A 26998-nucleotide genomic window follows, 5' to 3' on the forward strand; every position below is an offset into this window, starting at 1 on the left:
ACATGCGTCGCCTAGTAACGCCTCGCCCAACTGAGCCGAGCTTTTGATGTGGCAAGTTAGTGACATGACTGCTGTATTTAAGTATGAATATATTGTGACGTCGAGAAATTACCAGTGGTAAACTGCATCAATAAAGTGACATGGTTACTGCCGGGGCATATGTAATAGTTTTGTCAGCAGAATTAAATAACGTAAATTTGATTTTGGAAGGGTTAACTTCGATGGACTTACTCCGGCACGGTGCTAATATGTTATTTAGGTAATTCTTCTGTCCGCTTTTACTAAGCGGCCGGTCAGCAACAAGTATAACAGTGTGACCAGCCTAAGGAATCGTTGACGATGAATTAAACAATTAGGAATATTATTAATATATTGTGACAGAGCGATGAAGAAGACGTTTTGAGAGCACTTGAAGAAGACGAAGCTCGGGACTTCGTGTGCTTACTATGATCTTGTCAGCCGCTGCCAGTCTTGTAAATACACTGTAAATACATTTCTTATTCCTTTTCCCCGTAACATTTTTGGTGGAGTTTGCGGGCTCAAGTTCAAGACGGATTTACGCAGCGGGCGCTCCTTGGCTGCATCTACCATGCCAGCTCAAGGCGAGGATGCTTCGGGCTCGTCGGCCCCCACGCCAACCGTCATTCTGGCACAACCGCGCGACCCCGGCACCTTTTCCGGCACTGACAACACGGATGTTGAAGACTGGCTTCAACTATATGAGCGGGTGAGCAAGAGCAACCATTGGAACCAGACCGCCATGCTGGCTAATTTGATCTTCTATCTCGCGGGAACGGCACGCGTCTGGTTTCAAACCCACGAAGAGGAACTTACCACCTGGGACATTTGTAAACAGAAGCTCACGGATTTGTTTGGCAATCCTGTTGGACGTCAGCGCGCCGCTCAAAAAGACCTCGCTTCGCGTGTCCAGACGTGCACTGAGTCCTACCTCACATACATCCAGGACGTGCTCGCTCTGTGCCGCAAAGTGGATCCGAGAATGTCCGAAGCTGATAAGGTCGCACATGTCATTAAGGGCATAGCAGATGACGCCTTTTACCTCCTCGTCTTTAAGAATTCTTGTACTGTACAAGCCATCATTACCGAATGCAGGCGGTTTGAAGAAGCCAAGAGCCGCCGCATTGCCCACCCGTTTCCCCGCCTCCCCAACACGGCTGCTACGTCCACCTGCGAAGACCTCCGCAGTCTGCCCACGCCCAATCGCTCTGATGACATCGTCCACATCATCCGGCGTGAAATCGAGGCCGCATCTCCTGTCCAAACCCCAACCCTTGGCTCCGACAATTGCCAGTCCACCGTTTCCCTGATCCAGACCGTCGTACGCCAGGAATTGGCCAACGTTGGCTTGACCAATGTCTGCTCCGTTAATCGGCCTGACTACGCTTCGTCCGCCTCTGCCATGCGCCCTCGCAACATGAATGCCCCTCCGCGGTATCGCAACCCGACTGAATGGCGCACTCCCGACGACAGGCCAATATGCTTCACTTGTGGCCGTATCGGTCACATTTCACGTCACTGCCGCTCTTCGTGGAATTCGACCCCTTGGCCCTATCTGCCATCCGACCTTCCGCCCCAGTGTGCCAATGAACTACGTTGCCTCCTTGCCTCGTACTGGGACTTATTCGACCTTGGAGACCGTCCTCTCGGACAAACATCTGTTGTGAAACATCGCATTAACACCGGGGATGCGAGCCCAATCCATCGGCGACCCTACCGCGTCTCTGCTACCGAGCGAGACATCATCCAACACGAAGTTGATAAGATGCTTTCTCGTAACATCATTGAACCTTCTTGTAGCCCATGGGCATCCCCTGTTGTCCTAGTTAAGAAAAAGGACAACAGTTGGCTATTTTGCGTAGATTATCGGCACCTAAACAAGGTAACCAAGAAGGACGTCTATCCGCTACCACGCATTGACGATGCCCTTGATTGCCTCCATGGAGCACAATATTTTTCGTCCATAGACCTTCGCTCCGGGTACTGGCAAATTGCCGTCGATGACATGGACCGTGAGAAAACGGCTTTTATTACTCCCGACGGCCTCTATCAGTTCAAAGTCATGCCTTTCGGGTTATGTAATGCCCCAGCCACATTTGAAAGAATGATGGACGCCCTCCTACACGGTTTCAAGTGGTCCATCTGCCTCTGTTACTTGGACGATGTGATCGTTTTTTCTCCCACTTTTGCGACGCACCTCGAACGCCTATCGACGGTCCTATCTGTTTTTCGTCGGGCGGGGCTACAACTCAATTCGTCCAAATGCCACTTCGGTCGTCGTGAAATTTCTGTGCTCGGACATCTCGTCGATTCTTCGGGTGTCCGTCCTGATCAAGATAAAATCCGGGCAGTGAAAGACTTTCCCGTGCCCACGTGCGCCAAGGACGTTCGCAGCTTCTTGGGCCTCTGCTCCTACTTTCGTCGGTTTGTCCGCAATTTTGCGGACGTTGCACGCCCTCTTACTCAGCTCCTCAAGAAAGACGCTGCCTTCATTTGGGGCTGTAAGCAAGCTCGTGCTTTCACTGAGCTGATCCGGCTGCTTACTTCCCCTCACATTCTCGCTTACTTTGACGCGTCAGCTCCAACAGAAGTCCGTACCGATGCCAGCGGCCATGGTATTGGAGCTATCCTGGCCCAGAAACAACAAGGACAAGACCGTGTTATTGCTTACGCCAGCCGCCTTCTTTCCCCTGCTGAGCGCAAATATTCCATCACTGAGCGCGAGTGTCTGGCTCTCGTTTGGGCAGTGGGAAAATTCCGCCCCTATTTGTACTGCCGGCAATTCACAGTCATTACTGACCACCATGCTCTGTGTTGGCTTTCATCTCTGAAAGATCCTTCTGGGCGCCTTAGCCGATGGGCTCTGTGCCTTCAAGAATACAACTACTCAGTTGTATACAAGACAGGCCGGTTATACCAAGATGCGGACTGCTTGTCGCGCCATCCTGTCGACCCACCTGACGTTTCTATGGCCGGCATTCCTGTCACCGTTCTCTCTTTGAGTGCTTTTGACGATATCGGAGCGGAACAACGCCGGGACGACTTCTTAAAAGACCTTATTCAACGGCTGACTTCAACGACGCCCGACCCTTCCCTTCGAATGTTTGAACTCCACGATGGCATCTTGTACCGCTGTAACATGCGCCCTGACGGCCCTGACCGACTCTTAGTTGTCCCTTCGCATCTGCGCCGGACTGTTCTCGCCCAGCTTCATGATGTGCCGACTGCCGGTCACCTTGGCGTGTCACGGACTTACGACCGCGTTCGTCGGCGCTTTTTTTGGCCTGGTCTTTACCGTGACGACTGCCGTTATGTCGCTGCGTGTGACCTTTGTCAACGACGAAAAAAGCCGACCACGCTCCCTGCTGGCCGCCTTCAACCACTTGACGTGCCTTCAGAACCATTCTTTCGTGTAGGCGTTGATCTTTTAGGCCCTTTTCCTACGTCTGTTTCGGGAAATAAGTGGATTGCTGTAGCAACAGATTACGCCACCCGATACGCAATCACACGGGCTCTTCCGACAAGCTGTGCAACCGATGTCGCCGATTTTCTACTAGAAAACGTCATCCTTCACCACGGTGCCCCTCGACAGCTCCTTACCGACCGAGGCCGCTACTTTCTTTCGAAAGTTGTTAATGACATTCTACACTCGTGCGCGACTAAACACAAACTTGCTACTGCTTACCATCCACAAACGAATGGTCTAACCGAGCGTCTCAACCGGACCCTCACTGAGATGCTATCCATGTATGTCTCCGCTGACCATCACGACTGGGACGTTGCATTACCATTCGTTACCTTTGCCTACAATTCTTCTCGCCACGATACCGCAGGCTTCTCTCCATTCTTCCTCTTGTTTGGCCGCGACCCTACGCTACCTTTCGACACCCTCTTGCCTGATAGCCTGTATTTCACATCAGAGTACGCCCGGGACGCCATAATCCAGGCACAAGAGGCACGCCATATTGCCCGACGTCGACTTGTGGACTCGCAGGAAAATCAGCGGCGCTTATATGACACCCGCCATCGTGACGCCCACTACACACCGGGCGCCCTGGTTCTCCTTTGGTCTCCGTCGCGACGCGTTGGCCTCTCAGAGAAGTTGCTTTCACGCTACTCTGGTCCTTACCGCGTCTTGCGTCAAGTAACCGACGTCACCTACGAAATCGCCCCTCTTGACCCCACCGTGGCTCAGCCTCGTTCCGACGTAGTCCACGTCGCGCGTCTTAAGCCGTATCACTCGAACGCCTCCTAACCAGCACCGGGTCGGTGCTTCAGCCGCCGGGGGTCATGTGACAGAGCGATGAAGAAGGCGTTTTGAGAGCACTTGAAGAAGACGAAGCTCGGGACTTCGTGTGCTTACTATGATCTTGTCAGCCGCTGCCAGTCTTGTAAATACACTGTAAATACATTTCTTATTCCTTTTCCCCGTAACAATATTAACAAATGCCTTTCTTTTTTTTCGTTCGATAACCAGCGCTGCGCAGTATTTCCAGGAGACAAGGAAAAGCACACTTGTGATTGTAGGGGTCAGCGTGCTCATCTGACGGGCTATTGATGCGCGGATTACTTCGCTAGCCTTCGCTGTAACGGCTTGGAGCTCTGGCTCTGCTTGGGAACTAACCACGAATTTTCTTTTCTAATGGCTTTCGGGGCCGATCACGAAGATTATGTAGCCTGACACAGTGTTAAAAAAAGTTGCAGTGGCTTAGCTCGGCTATGCCAGGATATACGTAGCGTTAGCAAAGGTTCAGCTGATTATTCTTAGCTTTCCTGGATGTCTGGATTGTCAAGGATTAGCTTGATTGTCATGCTTACTGCTACTCCAATGACACACACGCGGTATACGTATTATGTGTCACATGTATATAGCCTTCTTTGTTCATTTCTCCTACGCTCAACCGCTAATTGCCAGGCAACTACTTCGGGATCCGATGAGTCAAGCTTCTCCGTTCTTCTGCGCTGTTGAGCAGCATTTGCGCTCTCCTTCTCCATGGCTATACCACACTGGCAAACGCCAGTCAGAAGCGCAGCGGCTCCAGCGCAGTGTCAGACGGCGACTGCACCGCGAGCGCGCGCCGGCGCCAGTGCGTCTACCACGGCTACAACGTCACTCCTCTGGAATGCGCAGACCGGCGGCGGTGAGTCGCGCGCCGCGGCGGCGGAGTGCGCGAGAGGTGCCGGCTCCGGTGGCTCCGTTGCGCAAGCTGTGTGACATCACTGATGCTTGCGCATGCGCAGCACGGCTCTTGATGCGCCGCGCGAAACGGGCTTGGCTAGGCCAGTGTAGCTAACGCTACAAAACCGTGCGGCGGTACCACCAGTACCGGTGCCACTATCAATGTACCACACACACTGTGCCGTGGTACCACTGGCACAGTGTGCGGTCAGTACAGTGCATATGCGGTACAGTACAGTGCGGACACTGCACGGGATTCCGAATTCGTCCTTGGCGAAGTGGCGCTCGAAGTACCGGTTGAGTCCCGCGTATGAATGAGGCACTGTGGTAGAGGGATAGCGCCACCCATAAAACATCATCCCACAAATGACCACCTTCCTAAGCATGCTAGACACACTCTTGTATGGGAGCCAGGTTGGGCTCTTCACAATATTACGCTCCCTCCGCTGTAATATAAATAATCAGCCATTTTTGCGGCATCCTGCGCGTGGCAGGACTACGTGAACACGTACGGGTCGCTGGCCGCGTACCTGGTGGGCGGCTTCTTCCGCGCGGCTGGCGGCGAGGCCCTCCTGGGCATTCCGGCCTTCATCTACTACCCGTACTACGACAACGAGTTGCAGCTGCAGCGATTCCCCTTCCGCACCTTCTCAATGTGCATGTGCTTCATCACGCTGATCGCCGTCTCGCTGTTGGCCAGCTGGCTCTTCAATAACGTCCTGCCGCCCTCCGCGGACATCTTCCGGTGAGTCTCTCCTTTCTCGGTGCCAGTGTTCCCGGAAAATGCTCGCCGACTACTGCCGTTGTTGTGTGAGTGTCACAGTGTCGTCTTAAATATCGAGCTTCTAGTATCATCTTCGGATGGTCGCTGTGATCTTGCATATGCGAGTGGACTGATCCCACTCTGGGTCTAAGCAGAATCTATCTTGCATTGCCTGAACAGCTGGTGACAGTCGGTGCAGTGACAGCGAATTAAGGAAGCGAAAGCCGAGGGGAACTCCTGGTAACGCGGCTGCCGGCGGCTGCGTTTTGACGTGAAGCATACCGGCGATGTTGCGTACCTAGACCATAGTCGTCGTGGGCCTGAACGGAATGAGAGTCAACCTTCGCCCACGCAACAACGGAAATCGGTAGGGTCATGTGACCTGAAACCGGCTCGATTTCTCAGCTGCCCCGACGGCAATACCGGAAGCGCCCGTCGATAACAGGAGCGCTCTGATCTAGAGTCAGGCGATTGGAAAAGACCATCCGAATGCTGCCGGATCGAGCACCCATTTTTGACAATACGAACATGATTGGCCTTTCGGGAGCGTCTTAGAGAGCTCCAAAAGGACCATCCAAGGATGCCGTAAATTTCACGGCAAGCGCCAATATATTCTCTCAAAAGGTTTGCATGTTATTACGCTTTATTTAAGCAAAATATTAGTCGTAACTTAACTGGAGTGTTGATGTGTGCCTACTTCTGGCGCACGCGCTTCAGAAAAACAGTGAGCTCGGCACCAGCTACAATTTCGCTATTCTAACACATGTAAAAGGCAGAAATGTTTTTATGAACCAACTCTTTGACTGTTCTGAGTGAAATTTGTTGAATTTGAGAAAAAAAGTAAGAGCCCGTAAAAGCTGGATCAAGGAGAATTTTGATGGATGTTTTGGAACTCTCTATAAGAATTTTAGAAAATTACAAAAAATAACTTGGAGCACAAAGTTTACAAATTCGTTACTATACATTCACTGGAGCATCTAGAAGAACAAATAAATAAATAAATAAATAAATAAATAAATAAATAAATAAATAAATATCATAGGAAGCCAACAAACAATTACACCAAGGACAGCAAATGGGAAATTATTCGTAGCTCTTAATTGAATCAAAGAAATGATACATAAAAGGAACTAAAAGTGCTGGACAAAAAAAAAAAAAAAAAAAAAAAAAACTGGCCGCAGCAGGGATACGAACACATGTCTTCGAATTACCCGTGCGATGCTCTTACCATTGAGCTACCACGGTGCTCTTATCTTGAACACTTTGTTGGTTATATATGTTTATCTACTAGAACTAACCTTGCGAGTGTTAGCCAGCACCACCACTCCAAGAAAGTGGTTTGCCCTGGAACATCCCACCCGCGGCCAGTTGTTTTTTCATCCACTTTGATTTCCATTTATCTATCATTTCTTCAATTCAGTTAAGAACTACGGATACTTTCCTCTATGCTGTTCTCGACATGTATGGCATGTTTATCCGAAACCTCGCTCTCGACAAGCGTTTTTACAACCTTCGTTCAGAAGTACATTGGACCTATCAGGACCCGCCGTGGTTGCTTAGTGGCTATGGTGTATGGCTGCTAAGCACGAGGTCGCTGGATCGAATCGCGGGCACGGCGGCCGCATTTTGATGGGGGCGAAATGCGAAAACAGCCGTGTACTTAAATTTAGGGATATGTTAAAGAACCCCAAGTAGAGCACTGCATGGGCCTGATTTTTCGGCCCGGGCCCGGGCGTACATGACCGAGACCAGCCCGGGCCCGTGGTTCCGGGCCCGACCCGGGCCCATGTTACTGAGCCCGGGCCCGGGCGTTCATTACTAAGCTTTGCTAGGGCCCGCGTGGGCATGACCAGGTCCGGCTTGTAAGAAAAAAATTCTTTTTTTTACTTACAGATTGTACCGTATCTGTCAGCCCCACCTTCTCGAGGTTTAATCAGCTGCAGTATATAAGCAATAAAAGGCCGAAATCTTTGTTTCTCCCACGGGAACATCAGTAATCCGGCCCATTGCCTGTGCTACTATTTTTCTGGTGGTGCGCCTGCACTTACCTTGATTTGTACGATATGGTTCTATGATGTCATTTAGCATGCAAATATACAGGACGTTTCATTTTATCTGAACGAAATTTTTAAAGATTGCCTGTGGCAGATAGCACAGTTAATCCTTGATCTAAACTACTCGGTGAGGCGGCCATTACTTCCACGAGAAATCGAAACGGCCAATTGAAGAATTACCATAATTACGCCATTAACGTTTTAATTCATTATTTTATGGCACATCTTTCAATCTACGAATTATAGCCGCCGAGCTCGCAAGGCGTATCCACTTGGAACGAATTCTCAGGACTGAACCAGTTTCGAGATAATAATTTTCAAAGTGTCCGAAGAAATCAATCAAATCAAATCAATATATTGTCCAGTTTACATGTTGGACGGTCATTTTGCACTAAAAACTATACATATGTAGCTTGACGTGACCCACAAGACCAGGCAAGGCAATAGTACAGCAAACAGTGTGCACACATGCACAATAATTCACATATATTTCTAGCTATCGCTGGAATTCCTCATAGACGAAATGGCTATGAACGGAAAGTCAAAGAATATTTGCGTCACGGCGAGTTAACAAATTGGAAAAAGTTTTAACAGAATGCATTTTAAACAACACTACAATAACAATACTAGCTATACAAAACAACGCAACACCAGCTATACAACATAGCATGAGACTGAATTTTACAAGATCAACTTTTGCTAAAAAAAAACGAAACAGGATTTACATTATATACTCAGAACCATACACAAAGGCAGAATAATAATCACATCAGATACATTACAAGCGAGCAAAGTGTCAGCTGACTTCTTTCTTACTGAAATTACCACCATTTTTGTATCTGTTCAAAGTGAATGGTAGGTAATGTGTTAACGACTGATGCTTATAGAGTGTTCTGAAGTATGGAATTGACCATATCTCAGGATTTCGTGTGTTCGCATTATTGCGACGACGCTCTAAGGAGGCTAATTGTTTTATGTAGTTCCCAGCTAATTCTGACATGGATGGCCTAATGCATGGTCAAAACGCCTAATTGAATATTTAACATAATTACGGGAATTAACTTTTAATTAATTATTTTACGGCACATATTTCAATCTACGAATTATAGCCGCTGAGTTCGCAAGGCGTATCCACTTGGGACGAATTCTCAGGACTGAACCAGTTTCGAGATACTAAATTTCAAAGTGTCCGACAAAATGCATGGGCGTTCCTGTAACTTTTTGAGGAAAACGCTGTTTTATGCATTGAAGCACAAAAGTAACTGGCCTTAGCGCTAAAATAATGCTATAGTATCGACACTGGTTATAGTGCGATCGCAAAAGCGGTAACATGGAAATGGTTTGAGGAGTGGTTCTTTGTATAATTTATTTTTCCTTACGCGGAAACAATGTTCGCTTTTGCGGAGAAGGAAAAAAAATTTGCCTAGCCTGCACTGGCGGCGCAATGCTAAAGAGACAGCGGAGATGATGGGCACCTAGCTAGTCCTGGCTTTTGGGCTAGACTAAGCACTACCGAGTGATCCCCAGAATTTCCCGGAATTTATTTATTATTGATTGATTATCGATTAGCTATTGATCGGCTATCAATTGTCCATTGCAAGATATTGGCCACGTATTTGGGATAGGCTAAGAACTACCAAGTTATCCGAATTTATTGATTATTGATCCATTATCGATTAGCTATTGATTGGCTGTCGATTGGCTATCGTAAGGTATTGGCCACGTATTTGGGCTAGGCTAAGCACTACCAAGGCATCCCCAGCATTTTCATGAATTTATTGATTATTGATCGATTATTGACTAGCTAATGATTGTCTATCATTTGCCTATCGATAGGCAATTAGTCCCCACCATTCTTAGCTAGACTTATCCAGGCTCAGCTTCGCTAGTTCACAGGTGTACGTGCCATTGCGCTGGGACCTTTTCTGCACTGCTGCCAGGATCGGCCCACATTTTTGGATTCAGCGGACACATTAGGCCCGGCTGAAACAGCTCCGCTGTTAACTTTATCTGTTTTACTATTTTCTTTGATAAGATATAGTTATGTGATAAGATGTACAGTCAAGAGAGCGGTGTGGATCTGAGAACAAACGGGGATAACCGATACTCTTGTTGACATTAAGCGGAAAAAATGGAGCTGGGCCGGCCATGTAATACGTAGGATGGATAACCGATGGACCATTAGAGCTACAGAATGGATACCAAGAGGAGAGAAGCGCAGTCCAGGACGGCAGAAAACTAGGTGGGATGCTGAAGTTAGGAAATTCGCAGGTGCAAGTTGGAATCAGGTAGCGCAAGACAGGGTTAATTGGAAATCGAAGGAAGAGGCCTTCGTCCTGCAGTGGTAAATATAGGCTGATGATGATGATGACAGTCATTTTGCACGTGTCACTTCAGCTTGGCACAGAATGCACTGAACCATGCAATGCATAACGGTCGCGTGTGCTCGAAGGCCTACTTAGGCCCTTCAATGAGCGGGCCCGAGTCTAGCCCGGGCCCGTGGCTTCAAGCCGGATGTCCGGCCCGGGCCCGCGGCCTCAAGCCCGAGCCCGGCCCGGGCCCGCGGCTTTAAGCCTGAGCCCGCGGACAAGCGCTTCTGACGGCTCGGCCCGGCCGGCGGGCCGGGCCGGGCCCGGGCTTTCGGCCCGGCCCGGTCCCGTGCAGGGCTCTAACCCCAATTATTCCGGAGTCATCCACTACGGCGTGCCTCATTATCAGGTCGTGGTTTTGGCACGTAAAACCCCATAATTTAATTTTAAGAACTATCAGACAAATATTAGATAAAGATTAGTGAGTCACTTACTATTCTTCAGCATTATCGGTGTAGTTTTTTAAAATTTATTTAAGTACCCTGAAGACCCTAGAGGGCCTTACATGGGGGCGGGGGCTTGCTGTGGTAAAGCTAGTGAAACGATGGAACATGTTTTATTGAAATGTGAAGAAATCTACCCAGCTGCAAGTCTAGGCTCCTCTGACCTCCTTGAAGTCCTTGGGTTCAGGGATGGCACGGGCAAAGTAAACATGTCAGCTGTGGAGATTAGTAAGAGGCGGTTGGAGGTTTGGTGGCAGAAAAGTAGGGAGACCACAAACAACGGAGACGTACAGAAACAGAGTTCCCAGTAATGGTTCAAAAAGGTTGCCTGGAATTTTTTTGTATTTGTGTGTTTCTCAAAAATAAAGGGCGGACATTAGGCAAAATAATAACAAGAGCTTGGTGGCGCAACCCAACGCCCCGTTTCAAAGGGGACGCTCATAGAATCCATCCATCCATCCATCCGTCCGTCCGTCCGTCCGTCCGTCCGTCGGCAATCAAAAATAATGGCCGTCATAGAAAAACCTGTAGAAAAGAAAAAAAAAGAAAAAAAATCCTTATAAACAGGTTTGAATTCTATAAAAGGTAAATACATTAGTATAAAGGAAGTCTAACGATACATTCAGAATGTTATCCTAACTAAGCAGACCCAACGAGAGAAAATATTATGCATTTCTAAAGGCGGATAAGTAACAAGTACATAAAATGAAAGAACAACGCGATATGAATCCTGGAAATGGCAAGTACAGTATTATAATTTCACGTGGTAGTGACGGTCAAAACACAGTAGCAAAGTTACAATCACAGCACAACGATAGCGGCGACAACAGTCGGCGATCGTTGAAAAATCACATCAGCGGGTCAAGCTCGTCGGCTATTATACATGAGTGATCGAAGGTTCCAGAGTAACCGTATGGTGCCCAGGTGTCTTCTGGAAAGTACTGCACTATTCGCGCCACGCATACAATCAGATTACACAAGGTTCGGTGACAACAGACAGTGGATAGAATCATCGATAACATTCGAGAAACTTCCGATACATATACAGGCGCGTCCAGCGCGTCCCGCGCTGAGCGATAACATTTGTTAACCGGTGAAAAGCGGTCACCCGAGAAAGATAAACAAGTACACGTGTCACTATTATGAAAGTCTAACGAAACATTCATATGCACCCGGGTCAAACAACAGGAAAGAAAAGAAAGATTGTACAATCCTAACAAATTCATTAAAACAATAAAAACGTAGAGTCGTTATTCACGGCGAAAATGTTCCAGAAGTTCCCTTTGATAAATAGTCGCTTCAGTGAAAGCGACAATATTTCTGGTGACGCATTCAACTCGTTTGTGGATGCGAGAAAATATAGGTAGCACTTCATGTTCATGATTGCGACTCGATGAATTTTCATGTACTGGATTAATGTGATTGGGTGCAAACGTTGTTTCGTCGTGTTAACAATGAAAAAATCTTAAACCCGAATATTTGGAGAGGAGGAGGATAGTGGTGCGTCGAGTTTCATGGTCGGTAATGTCGCTGCTGCGCTTTAACAATGATGCGTTCAGATAGGGTGAATAGAGCTTTAGTCTCGTCACGTGAACGATGTCACTTGCAGCTGACGATGACGCCGAGAGGTCGGCGGGGATGATTTCATACGTGACATCTGTCACTTGTCGCAGCACACGGTATGGGCCAGTGTAGCGCGCCAGTAGCTTTTCGGAAAGCCCCACACGGCGGATGGTTGACCAGAGAAGCACCCGAGAACCCAGAGAAAAGTGCACGTCGCGATGCTGGCCATCATGGAGGCGTCTCGGATGATCCTGTGAGGCCTCGAGACTGGTGCGGGCGAGCTGGCGCGCGTGGTAGGCGTGTGCGATCGCGTCGCGGGGTATTCAGTGGCTGAACGTGCGGGCGAGGGCAGCAATGTGTCCAAGGGCAACGCGGTTTCTCGGCCGTATACGAGATAGAATGGTGAATAGCAGGCGGTGTCGTGACGTGCTACGCGAACTTCACATATGGTAAATGAAGATCCTAGTCGTGGTGGTCGGCCCCAACGTACTTCGAAAGCATGTCGGTGATGGTCTGGTTGAGGCGCTCCGTGAGGCCGTTGGTCTGTGGGTGGTAGGACGTGCTGAACTTGTGCTTGGCGGAGCAGGAGCGGAGGATGTCCTCGGAGACTGTCGAGATAAAGCTACGGCCACGGTCAGTGCACGGGTAATTGGCGAGGAGCACCGTGTGAGAAGAAAGTCAGTGAAGAAAGTCAGTGACGTCAGTAGCACAACATGTCGGGAGGGCTCTGGTGATTGCGTACCGCGTAGCGTAATCAGTTGCGACGGCGACACATTTATTTCCGGAGCCCGAGAGAGGAAATGGTCCAAGAAGGTCCAGACCAACGCGGCAAAAGGATTCGGGTGGTATGTCGATTGGCTGGAGACATCCAGTGTGAAGGGCTTGTTCCGGCGCTGACAGGGCTCACAAGCGGCAACGTAGCGCCTCACGGAGCGGGCGAGACCCGGCCAAAAGAAGTGATGGCGTACATGGTCGTATGTGCGCGAGACGCCCAAGTGCCCAGCCAAGGGAGCGTCGTGAAGTTGGCGGAAGACATTCGAACGCAGGTGGGATGGAATGACGAGCCGAAGGTCAGGGACGGGGGGATCCAAATTGCGGCGGTAAAATGTCCCCTCGTTGAGAAGAAACATCCGGAGAGAGGCGTCACCAGGCGTTGACTCCAAATGGTCGATGAGAACTCGTAACGAAGGATCGCGGCGTTGCTCGTTGCCGATTTGAAGCAACTGAGACACAGAGAAAACGGAAGCGATGGCGTCCGCATCAGCCGGTTCGTCGACGGGGTAGCGGGACAAACAATCGGCATCCTTGTGCAAGGGTCTCGTCTTATTCACTACATAGAAGGTATATTCTTGCAGGCGTAAAGCCTAGTGAGCGAATCGTCCCGTGGGGTCCTTGAGCGACGATAGCCAGCAAGCAGAGAGCGTGGTGGCTCAGTGATGACACAGAATGGGTGTCCGTACAAGTATGGACGAAACTTCGCAACAGCCCACACAAGAACGAGGCACTCGCACTCTGATTGAATAATTGCGCTCGGCGGGCGATAGAAGTTGGCTGGCATAGGCTATAACGCGATCATGTCCACGCTGGCGTTATACTAACACTGCTCCTATGCCGTGACCACTGGCATCAGTTAGAACTTCGTTGAGGCAGACGGGTCAAAGTGGGCCAGGATTGGAGGCGTGGTAAGGAGAGTAATGAGCTGCGAAAAATGTGCGGCATGGTCAGAACCCCAAGAAAACGGGACGCCTTTCTTCAAGAGGTCAGTAAGGGGACGAGCGATGGTCGCAAAAACCTTTACAAAGCGTCGGAAATAAGAGCACAGCCCTACGAAACTACGAACGTCCTTGGTAGACTCCGGAACAGGAAAGTTCGTAACGGCGCAAATTTTGTCCGGATCAGGTCGCACGCCTCTGGCATCCACCAGCTGTCCAAGGACAATGACTTGGCGGTGAGCGAAGTGAAATATTGAGGAGTTCAACTGGAGACCGGCCCGACGGAACACGCCAAGAATCGCTGAAAGACGGTCTAGATGCGTGTCGAATGTAGATGAATAAACGATGACGTCGTCCAGATAGCACAAACAGGTGGACCACTTGAACCCCTGAAGCAAAGAGTCCATCATTCGTTCGAAAGTGGCGGGCGCGTTACAGAGACCGAAAGGTATCACCTTGAACTGATAAAGACCGTCAGGGGTAACAAATGCGGTCTTCTCTCGGTCCATGTCGTCGACGGATATCTGCCCTAGCCGGACCGTAAATCGATATAAGAAAAATAGGTGGGGTCGTATAGGCAGTCTAGAGTGTCATCAATACGTGGCAAAGGGTAAACGTCCTTTTTTGTGATTTTGTTCAGGTGGCGATAATCTACACAAAAGCGCCACGTTTCATCCTCCTTTTTGACAAGTACGACGGGAGAAGCCCAGGGACTAGAGGAAGGCTCGATAATGTCCTTTTAAAGCAACATTTTACTTCCTGTTGGATAACAGCTCGTTGCGACGCAGAAACGCGATAAAGACGTCGGTGAAGAGGGTTAGCATCACCAGTATTTATGCGATGGGTCACGACGAACGCTTGACCTAAGGGTCGATTGTCAAAATAAAAAAAATGTCGCGAAATCCTTCAAGAACACGGCAGAGGGCTTCAGCTTGATCAGGTGTTAGGTCAGAGAAAACCATCTTCTCATGTCGACGTCACTGCCGTAGGATGACGTCACAGTATGGGCTCAGCTGTAACAATCTTCGACTGTGAATGGCTCGACCTCATCATCCTGCAGAGCGCTAATTATAGCCAATGAGATCCCCTGAGGCAGAACTTGCGCGGTTAGCGCGAAATTGACAAGGGGAAGGCAGGTGCGGTTGCCAGTAGCTGTCAGCACAATGTGCGGCACGGTAACACCATGTGTAAGTGCAACGGCCGGAATTGGTGCGACCACGTAATTGCCGTCAGGTACAGCTGGCGAGGAAAACAAGTCGACGTGTGTCACGGAGTGAGGCGGTAGGCGAATAAAATCCATGCAGCTGAAATGGCTTGGAGGCAGATCCACAGGGTCTGCAAGAAGAGGCAAGTGAAGCCGTAGTGAGCCGGCCGAACAGTCAATGAGGGCAGAATGACTGGCGAGGAAATCCAGACCCAGAATGAGTTCGTGAGGGCAATGCTTGATGACGGTGAAGAGAACGACGGTGTGTCTCTCAGCAATGAGGGGGCACAGCACCGATACTGTGATGGAACACTCACCCGTACTGTTGTTCCTCTTGCTTGGCGCGGCTACGGATTTCTTGAGGACGGAGCCGTTCTGCACAAGTGCCGACAGGTCCGACGATTTCGCACCGATGCTGCTTTTGGATGACCGCAATAACTTCAACTGGCCACTTGGATCATCGACACGTGACACCGCTATTAGCAAACTGGGCGCGCCATAGAAGCCACTCTTCGGTGATCTTCCGCCGGGGCACAGCACCGATACTGCGATGGAACACTCACCCGTACTGTTGTTTCAGGTTGGTTATTTAGACCATTCTTAGTGCTATGTCATGAGCGACGATCGCTTCCTAATTGTTGTGTGCCCCAGTAAATGGCCACTTGTATTGACTAATTATAGACAGAGTGTCGCAGCGTTTTTTGTGATATACTTTTGCTGCTCTCCGGAGATACTGAGCCAAATCCCGGTCCTGATACAGACAAGATCCTAGCAACGGTCCTAGCAACCGTTCAAAGAATTGAGTCAGGCCAAGACGACATTCGGAAAGATCTTCATGCCTTAAACAACTGGCGAGCGTCTGTGGACGTAGAGCTACGGCAGTTGGCAGCCCGACTTCGTGCACTCGAGGTCGACACCGAAACAATAAAAAACAGCCAATCTAATTCTTCATCTGTAGGGTCACCGGAGTCCGTTCTTTGCATGACTGACAAACTTAAAACTATCGAATCGCGCTGTGATGACGCCGAGAATCGACTCCGGCGCACAAATCAGCTTTTTTTCGGTATACCAGATTTGCATGATGAAAACTGGTCGTCGGCTGAAAAAAAGTGATAGAATTTTGCTCACAGAACCTTGGCAAAAGTATTGAACCATCGCAAATCGAACGCTCGCATCGCCTTGGAAAGTACAACGCTGGCAAGTCCAGGCCAATTATCACTAAATTCACACTTTTCAAGGACAAGCAGCGTATCTTAGAAAATGAGTTCAAGCTGAAAGGTAGCAAATTTGCAGTACGCGAGGATTTTTCCCTGCAGACGCGAGTTGCTAGGAAGAATTTGCGTGACTTCGCGAAATCAGAAGGCATGCCATACAAACCGAACGTTGATAAGCTGCGAATTGATAATAACACATACTATTACGATGCCATGTCATGCGCAGTTGTTCCATCTACGCGATAGCTAGGAGGAAAGCAGACGGCAAAATTTCCGGTCATTCGCAACCACAGCGCCTGAAGGATGAGCCGCTACGTTTATCTCTTGCCTATACTAACATACGTAGCATTCTATCGAAACACGTTGAACTAAAATCGCATCTTGAAAACTGCGAGTGTGATATATTAGCTCTGACAGAAACTTAGCTTCATTCGGGTATTTTGGATCAAGAGATTTTATCAGACACTAACAATTACGTTGTCTATCGCAATGATCGCGAAGGTAACAAAGGCGGTGGTGTTTTAATTGCCGTGAAAAGTCGCATTACAACATTTGTTGTAGATATTCCCAGCCCACTGGAGATCCTATGGGTCTGCATCACGTCATCATTTACTAATTCATTAATTGGCGTCTGTTACAGACCACCGGACAGTTCTTCTTTCAATTCCGATTTGCGCGCCCTTCTCGATGCTATTTCAGAGAAGTATCCTAAATCCAATATATTATTAGCGGGTGATTTTAACTACCCTGATATTAACTGGCCCTCTGCAATTTCCACCTCTCGCACCTCGAATGAATTCATTAAACTCACCCTTGATTTATCTTTAGTGCAGTTAGTCGACAAACCTACCCGAGGAACTAACACCCTCGATCTCATTCTCGTGTCAAATCTCCAGGTTACTAGTGCCGTTATTGTAATTGATGGTTTCAGTGACCACAAAATCTTGAATCTAACTATTATCATCCCATCATATTCACGAGCCGTTACTCCTTAGCGCATCTTTTAGGTTTTAGGAAAGGTTTGTCTTGTGAAACCCAGCTACTAGAATTCACTCATGATCTATTTTCTAATATGGATGATTGGAAAATTGGCAAGGTGATACCCACCTTCAAATCTGGAAATAAAAGTGATGTAAATAACTACCGCCCCATATCCCTCACTAGCATTCCTGGCAAAATACTAGAACACATAATTGCATCTAATATTGCCCAGCATTTGGAAAATAACCATTACTTTTTCCCTAACAGCACGGTTTTAGGGAAGGTTTGTCTTGTGAAACCCAGCTACTAGAATTCACTCATGATCTATTTTCTAATATGGATGATTGGAAAATTGGCAAGGTGATACCCATCTTCAAATCTGGAAATAAAAGTGATGTAAATAACTACCGCCCCATATCCCTCACTAGCATTCCTTGTAAAATACTAGAACACATAATTGCATCTAATATTGCCCAGCATTTGGAAAATAACCATTACTTTTTTCCCCAACAGCATGGTTTTAGGAAAGGTTTGTCTTGTGAAACCCAGCTACTAGAATTCACTCATGATCTATTTTCTAATATGGATGATTGGAAAATTGGCAAGGTGATACCCATCTTCAAATCTGGAAATAAAAGTGATGTAAATAACTACCGCCCCATATCCCTCACTAGCATTCCTTGTAAAATACTAGAACACATAATTGCATCTAATATTGCCCAGCATTTGGAAAATAACCATTACTTTTTTCCCCAACAGCATGGTTTTAGGAAAGGTTTGTCTTGTGAAACCCAGCTACTAGAATTCACTCATGATCTATTTTCTAATATGGATGATTGGAAAATTGGCAAGGTGATACCCATCTTCAAATCTGGAAATAAAAGTGATGTAAATAATCTCCGCCCCATATCCCTCACTAGCATTCCTTGCAAAATACTAGAACACATAGTTGCATCTAATATTGCCCAGAATTTGGAAAATAACCATTACTTTTTTCCCCAACAGCACGGTTTTAGGAAAGGTTTGTCTTGTGAAACCCAGCTACTAGAATTCACTCATGATCTATTTTCTAATATGGATGGTAACACGCAGACAGACTGCATATATCTCGATTTTTCTAAAGCATTTGATCATGTAGGACATTGTCGTCTAAATACTAAACTGCCTTCCCTTAATCTTGATTCTGTAACTATATCTTGGCTCCGGGATTGTTTATCATCACGCAAGCAGTTTACATGGGTTAATAACACCTCCTCTCCATTTTCTGACGTTACTGCTGGTGTTCCTCAGGGCAGCCTCCTGGGTCCTTTATTATTTCTTATCTACATTAATGAGCTTCCATCTCATATATCATCAAACATCCGTTTGTTTGCCGACGATTGCATAATATACCGTGAAATTAAAACTCGGGCAGATCATGTGGTACTACAACAGGATCTTGACACAATTTCATTCTGGTGCTCGAAGTGGCAGATGACGGTTAAGGCTGAGAAATGCAAACTAATGACGTTCAGCCGAAAGCAGTCAAACTGGACTTACACATACTCTCTTAACAATAAACCCTTATTGGCAACGGACCACTACAAGTACCTCGGCATTAACTTCACTTTTAAACTATCCTGGGCAACACACATTGAAAAAATTACCGCTACAGCATCGCGCACACTCGGATACCTGAAACGTAATCTTCACGCGGCGCCATCTATAACATGAAAACTAGCATATCAGACATTTGTTCGTCGACAGCTCGAATATGCATCCTCTATCTGGTCACCTCACCAATCATATCTAATCGACTTACTAGAATCTGTGCAAAACCGCGCTGCAGGTTTCATCACCCGTGACTATAACGGCTACTCCAGTGTGACTAACATGAAGGCTTCGTTATCATTACAATCCTTGGAATTACGCAGGAAGATAGCCATTCTATGTTTATTCCATAAAGTAATCTACAGCGCGCACGTAAATACTTTGCCACTATCAAAACCTCATCGCATATCTCGCAGGCTTCATAATCAGCATAGTTTTGTTCGTCTTTTTGGCCACACTCAAGCCTTTAACGCATCTGCGCTAGCACGTGCCATTATTCAATGGAATAACCTCCCTGATGATGTAGTGTGTATTCATGATCACGCGGCATTTATAAATAAAATACTAACCATGAATGACTGTATTTGTTAACCATTTGATATCTTGCAATCATGTTTATACATTATATTGTCACCCAGCTAGTACAGCTAGCTAGAATAGTTGACCAGCAACAGATAGGCGAAAAACACGTCGGCCTTTATTAATGGCTGGATCTCGGAGAGCGCGCGCGCAACCACGAACTTCGTCGTTCTTGCCTCAAGGGGCCAGTGTCACCACGTGCCAACTTATTTCGCGTCAATATAATGACAGCATGTCGGCCCGTTCAAATACGTATAATACATACTAAGTGTCTTATTATTAGTGTTGCACCTATGTTATCTCTCACATTTTTCTATTGCATAACACTTGGTTTTTGAATTCCTTTTGTTTTGTGTTCTTGTAAAAATTTATTGTATAGTCCCCCTCACATAATACTCCTATGTGGAGCATGTGAGGCATTTGTAAATAAATAAATAAATGAATAAATAAATGATCAGTCGGGTAGAGCACATGCCAACAGCTACCGTCCCTCCGTCGGCGACTCGTACAGCTCGGTTCGGGGCAGGCGTCAGAACTTTCTTGAGCCGACGGCGAAGAGCAGCACTCATAATGGACACATGCGCCCCGGTGTCAATCAACGCGCCCACGGGAACATTGTCAACGAGAACTTCCAAAAGATTCTTGTTCGTGGGTAAGATGAAGCGAGGATTTCGCGCCAATGTCGCCATTGCAGCTTCACCTGCAGAAGCTAGACTGCCTAGTTTTCCGGTAGGGGGCGTGGCGATTATATAGGTCGGAGAAGGAGCACAGCGAGACGGGGGCGAACTAGATTGACGGCGGGAGGGAGAAGGCGAGCGGGAGTAGCGGGGTCGTGTCAGAGGTGTCGCAGGGTAAGATGATGGGTCGGGCATAGAAGGAGCGAATGAAAAGGACGCGCAAGAGGGACGAGGGTGGCAAGAATAGCGCGTCGGAGAAGTCCAGCGGCTGCGGCAGTGGCGAGCGACATGTCCATTGCGTCGGCAGTTAACAGATCGGCTTGTCGTCCACGGTTCCCCGTTCGGACGGGTTGCGCTGTTCATAAGAGGAGTAAGAAGAGCGGGGTGTGAACGTGCGTGGAGAAAGAGGTTCGGGGCGCACGGAACGAATGGAGTGCAGGCCTACGTTTGACAACTCTTTACGGACGGCGGCCTGGATCAAGGAGATCGTCGCCGGAGCATGATCAGGTGACGCGAATGAAGGGGCCGCCGGTTGTGCTGCTTCGACCTCACGACAAATGATGCGGGTTAAGTTGTCACATCGCGAAGGCTGGTGGAAGAGGTCGTCACAGAATGACGTAGCTGCTGTGTTGGGAAGTCGCGTGATGTGCTGGGATACCCGGCGGCTTTTAGCATGCTCGAGACGGCGGCACTCCTTGAGGATCATATCGATGCTGGTGACGTTTGTAAACACCAGTAAATTGAAGGGGTCGTCAGCAATGCCTTTGAGGACGTGATTAACCTTATCGTCCTCCGACATGTTCGGGTCAGCGTTGGCACAAAGGGCCAAGACGTCGAGAGTGTACCACACGTTAGAGCACTGCACGGGCCGATTTCTGCGGCCCGGGCCCGGCGCGGGCCCGTTCTTACATTGGGCGGCCCGCCCGAGCCCGATCAAAACATTTATGGCGAGACCCGGGCCCGGCCCGGGCCCGGAAATAATCTACGTTACCCGCCCGGCCCGGCCCGCCACCCCTCTACCTTAAGCCCGAGCCCGGCCCGAGCCCGGCTCGAAACCGGCCCGAACCCGGCCCGAGACCGAAAGATACATGTTTTTCAGAGTTGAGAAGCCCGAGAAAACTTCGCAGAAAGCCCGAGCCCGGCCCGGGCCCGCGTCAAAAAACCCGCGCCCGGCCCGGGCCCGGGTCGAAAAGCACACGCCGTGCCCGAGCCCGGCCCGAGCCCGTGAAAAAACTGCTCTACCCGGCCCGGCCCGGCCCGTGGGCCGGGCCGGGCCCGGGCTTTCGGGTAAGTCTGAGCCCGTGTGCAGTGCTCTACCACACGTAGGACTCGGTCGACGTCCGTACACGTGTGGCAAGGGCCTTCTTGGCATTGAGTTGGCGACCGAACGGATTGCCAAAAAGGTCACGGAGCTTCTCTTTGAAGAGATCCCAGCTCGATATCTCCTCTTCGTGAGTCTGGAACCATGCCCGTGGAGCTCCGTCGAGGTAGAAAAGAACGTTGGCAAGCATTATAGTCAGATCCCACCTGTGACTGGTGCTGACACGTTCGTATAAGCGGAGCCAGTCGCCAACATTAGTACTGCCGACTCCGTTGAAAACACCAGCATCCTGAGGGAGGAAACTGTGACGTAGGTCGAGGCCGCCGGCGTAGATGAAGTGCCGCCAGCAGGATCCGAAGTGGCAGTGGCGCCATTGCGACCCCTGCGAAGCTCCATGACGGGTACGGGAAACGTGCGCCGTAAAACCCCAGAAAGAAGAAGAAGCGCCTCCACCAAATTAATGTTACGTGTAGCTGATGCCCAAGGCTATCTACAATTTATTTACAGGGAAGCTAACGGAGGCCAAAATGGCGACGCTATATCAAGTGGGAACACATCGTCTTCCTTGTCCTCAGTGCAGCCACACTGTGCCGGCTGCGTATCAATATGAAGAAAGTATGAACCTTACCGCCTTATCTTGTACTAAACTGACTCGATACGGTTCTTTAAAGCAACACTACTAGGAGGTCACGTTATCGATGTATATTCTAATAAAGATCCGATCAGGGATTTGTAAGCGTGAAGCTTCGTTTCTGAGTTCGCAGAATACAAACGGCGTTTGATTCGTCCAAATTTCTTAAATGCCTTATTTCTTTTGTATGGGCACGTGTAGATGTTTATCTTTCACCGGTGACGGCTTTTCACCGGCTAATAAATGTTAAACGTTGTCGCTAGGCACAGGATGTGCCTGCATGTATCGGAAGTTTCTCGAACGTTATCGATGCTTCTATCCGTTGTCTGTTGTCACCGGCGCTTATGTAATCTGGTTGTATGAGCGACGCGAATTGTCTGGTACTTTCTGGAAGACACGCGGGCCCCAGGGATTAATCCAGAACCTTCGTTTACTCATGTATAAAAGCCGACGCGTTTCGCCTCTGATCAGATTTCGACGATCGCCGACTGTGTTCGCCGCTATCGTTGTGCTTCGAGCGCAACTTGCTTTTGTGGGCAGACGTTCGCCCAATAAAATGTCCGTTTCGTCATTCAGTTTTGTGACTGTTTTCTTCACCGTCACTACTACGTGACAGTATTGTTTGTGTGTTTGCCAAGTTAGAATGGCGGAGTTATTAGTCAACGTAGAAAATGCCACAAGCCTTGCTTTTGCTACGGTAATCTCCGTCTGCCAGACCGTATACACTACTCACTGCGTTGCACTAAGTCAGCTTTAAGCCAGTTAGGTCCTCGGTATAGATAATATCTGCCTTTAAAATAATGGCGCAGTGGTCGGCAAAAAGTCTCATTTTGGAACTTATGTTATTCATTATGTAATAATGTAAATGAGAAAAAAAAATCAATGGTCCTAGAATATACCCCTGTGGTACCCCGGAGATGCATGACATGCGTGCTGCCAGATGTAAGTTCCTGAATGAGAACTCGATGATATCGATTAGTTAAGAATTTGGGAATCCAACGGGTTATGTTAGAATATAATTTTAGGTTATCAACTTTTTTTAGGAAGTCGGTTATGTGCAACGCGATCAAAACCTTTTCTAAAGTCAATGAATATTGCGTCTGTGCCTTTTTACTCATGCATGTCGTCATGGAGGTCAGTAACTAGTTCGAACAATTGTGTTTGACAACATTTTTTTACATGAAGCAATGCTGACTGTTTAAAAGTAAGTTATTGGTATTTAAATGTGTAATAATGCCCAACAAAGAAACGGCGTTCTGACAGTTTGCTGAAAGTATAGGTCAGAGATATCGGTCGGTAATTGTTAGGACTCCTGCTATGGCCGGATTTGAATGTGAGAATGACATGCGCCATTTTTCCGTCCTCGGGAAGGCACCCGCTGTCTAAGGACTGCTGAAAGATGAAAGTTAGATGCACGAAACATGCACTGTCATTCTCAAAAGTTCAGTGTTCATTTCATTTCATTTATTTCTGAAAGTGCCCAAGAACAGCTCTAAGTCTTAGTATTGGTGCACTTGTATTACACAAGGAAGAGAAAATAAAAACAACAAACAAAACAGAAAAACAAATCCGGCAGATCCCACGCCCTGTTGGAATCGATGTGCGAAGCAGTGTGCGGGGAGCATACCATGTTAACGAAACGACCATGAGAGCACCAATACGTAGGTGGCTCTTCACGACCTACATGACACGCATGTCATGACATTGATGTCATGAGTCCTCCAGAGTCTCTTTAGCTACACCTAAGACACCTTAAGGCGAAAGCCTTAGTCATGCTCATGATTATGACTTCGACCATCAACCTTTAGCTTTTTTTCTTCGCTTAGTACGACATCCGAACCCATTCTCAGTATTTATATTTTTTTCGCTGAGTCGTTCTCATTTTTGCTGAGTTTTATTTTTGCTGAGTTTTGATGACTTCTATCACAGTCCTTTAGTGTTTTCTTCTCTTAGTGGCCCCATCCGAACCCATTTTAGTGGCTTTTGAGTATTAACCTTTTTTCGCTGAGTTATTGTCATTTCTGTTGAGTCATGCCCATGACTATGACTTCTACCAGCATTCTTTAGTGTTTCCTTCACTTAGTACCCACGTCCAAACCCATTTCAATGGTTTTTAAGTGTTAATCTTTTTCGCTGGATCATTGTCATGACCTACGTGACACGCATGTCATGACATTCATGTCATGCCATATCATTTATGTTCGTCATATTGTTACGGGGAGAAAATATATGTATTTACAATATATACAGAGGGTTGTAGCTCTGTGGCCAGGGTGACACCATCTACCGAGCTCCGAGACACTTCAGCCTCTTCTTCCCCAACCAACGTCATTTTGTCCACAGCGGTACAAACTCGTACGTGACATGAACCCCCCGGCGGCAGAAGCATCGTCTCGATGCTTCTTAGGGTGTCGAATCAGCGTGCGAGTTATAGGGCTTTAGTCGCGAAACGTGCACGATATCAGTTCCTGGGGTGGTAGAAGACTTTGAATTCACAGGTGAGATCTTATATGTGAGGCTGGTGACTTGGCGAAGAACTCGGTATGGCCCGACGTATCGTGGCAGCAGTTTTTCGCAAAGGCCGACGCGACGGGAGGGTACCCAAAGCAGAACAAGGGACCCAGGGCTGAAATGAGCGTCCCGACGATGACTGTCGTAACGGTGCTTCTGGATAGTCTGAGATGCCAGAAGACGGTCACGGGCAATACGACGTGCTGCGGCCGCGCGAACAATGGCGTCGTGAGCATAGAACGTGGTAGTGGTGGCGCCAGAAGGGAGCAGTGAGTCAAGAGGAAGGAGAGGGTGACGGCCATATAGTAGATAGAACGGGGAATAACCAGTAATATCGTGACGCGACGAATTGTATGCAAACGTCACGAAAGGTAAGGTGCAGTCCCAATCCCGGTGATCATCTCTCACGTACATGGAGAGCATGTCCGTAAGTGTACGGTTGAGACGCTCGGTAAGTCCGTTTGTCTGTGGGTGGTAAGCCGTCGTGAACTTGTGGGACGTAGAGCAAGAACGAAGAAGGTCGTCGACAACCTTAGAAAGAAAACACGGGCCTCTATCGGTGAGTAGCTGACGTGGGGCACCATGATGTAGGATGACTTCATGGAGGAGAAAATCAGCCACATCAGTTGCGCAGCTTGTAGGGAGGGCCCGCGTTATGGCATAACGCGTGGTATAGTCCGTCGCAACAGCCACCCACTTGTTGCCCGAGGATGAGGTAGGAAATGGGCCAAGGAGGTCCAGGCCGACGCGGAAAAATGGCTCACTGGGGATATCTATAGGCTGAAGGTGGCCAGCGGGAGACAATGGAGGCTTCTTGCGGCGTTGGCAAAGTTCGCAGGCAGCGACGTAGCTTCGAACAGAGCGATATAGCCCAGGCCAGAAAAATCGTCTGCGCACACGGTCATATGTACGGGAGACACCCAAATGACCAGCGGTAGGCGCATCGTGTAACTGCGAGAGAATTGTCGAGCGCAGATGCTGGGGAACGACGAGGAGCAGTTCAGCACCATGTGGATACATATTGCGTCGATATAAGGTCCCGTCCTGGAGATCAAACATACGGAGAGAAGCGTCCTGTTGCTCCGAGGTAATGCGTTCGATGATGGATCGCGAATATGGGTCACGACGCTGCTCGTCGGCGACGCGTGAGAAGTCGGAGATCGACAAAACGCAGGTATCGGTATCGGTTTCGGTGCCATCCGGTGGGTCGACAGGGTAGCGGGAGAGGCAGTCGGCGTCCTTATGTTACCGCCCAGATTTGTAGGACACGGAAAACGTGTACTCTTGCAGGCGTAAAGCCCAGCGGCTAAGACGGCCTGTCGGGTCTCTGAGTGAGGATAGCCAACATAAGGCATGATGATCTGTCACGACGGTGAAATGTCGACCGAACAGGTAAGGGCGGAACTTAGCAATGGACCAAACAAGGGCCAAGCATTCACGTTCTGTTATTGAGTAGTTTCGCTCTGATGCAGAAAGAAGACGGCTAGCATACGCGATCACGCGATTGGTGTCCTGCTGTCGTTGGGACAAGATAGCGCCAATGCCATGGCCGCTTGCATCAGTGCGAACTTCGGTGTAGGCATGCGGATCAAAATGACCCAACACGGGTGGATTGGTAAGGCGACTGATAAGCGTTGAAAATGCTTCAGCCTGGTCGGGTCCCCAACGAAAAGTGGTGTCCTTTTTCAGAAGGTCTGTGAGAGGACGAGCGATTTCGGCAAAGTTCTGGATAAATCGCCGAAAATAGGAACACAGCCCTAGAAAACTGCGGACATCGGTAGGAGAACGCGGAAGGGGAAACTCCCCAACGGCACGAACTTTGTCAGGATCAGGCTGGACGCCAGAAGCGTCAACCAAGTGACCAAGTACTCGTATTTGGCGGCGGCCGAAATGGCATTTTGCAGAATTGAGTTGTAGGCCGGCACGTCTAAAAACATCAAGGATAGCTGAGAGTCGGTGAAGGTGGCTCTCAAACGTCGGTGAAAAAACTATGACGTCATCAAGATAGCAGAGGCATGTGGTCCATTTGAATCCGCGCAGAAGAGAGTCCATCATGCGCTCGAAGGTAGCAGGGGCATTACACAGTCCAAAAGGCATCACTTTAAATTGGTAGAGACCATCTGGGGTGACGAAGGCGGTCTTTTCGCGATCTCGTTCATCCACTGCGATTTGCCAGTAGCCGGAGCGCA

General features: G+C 48.5%; 1 protein-coding gene across 1 annotated transcript in view; it reads left to right on the forward strand.

Moving 5' to 3' along the window:
- LOC119449216 (high-affinity choline transporter 1) overlaps positions 1–26998 on the forward strand; it is a 174238-nt gene that overhangs the window by 138099 nt on the left and 9141 nt on the right. Inside the window, exon 10 of the mRNA XM_037712396.1 lies at positions 5692–5942. Within this exon, the coding sequence (XP_037568324.1) occupies positions 5692–5942 (251 nt within the window). The remainder of the gene's footprint in view (positions 1–5691; positions 5943–26998) is intronic.

The sequence above is a fragment of the Dermacentor silvarum genome, chromosome 4, assembly GCF_013339745.2.
Source record: "Dermacentor silvarum isolate Dsil-2018 chromosome 4, BIME_Dsil_1.4, whole genome shotgun sequence".
Taxonomy (NCBI): domain Eukaryota; kingdom Metazoa; phylum Arthropoda; class Arachnida; order Ixodida; family Ixodidae; genus Dermacentor; species Dermacentor silvarum.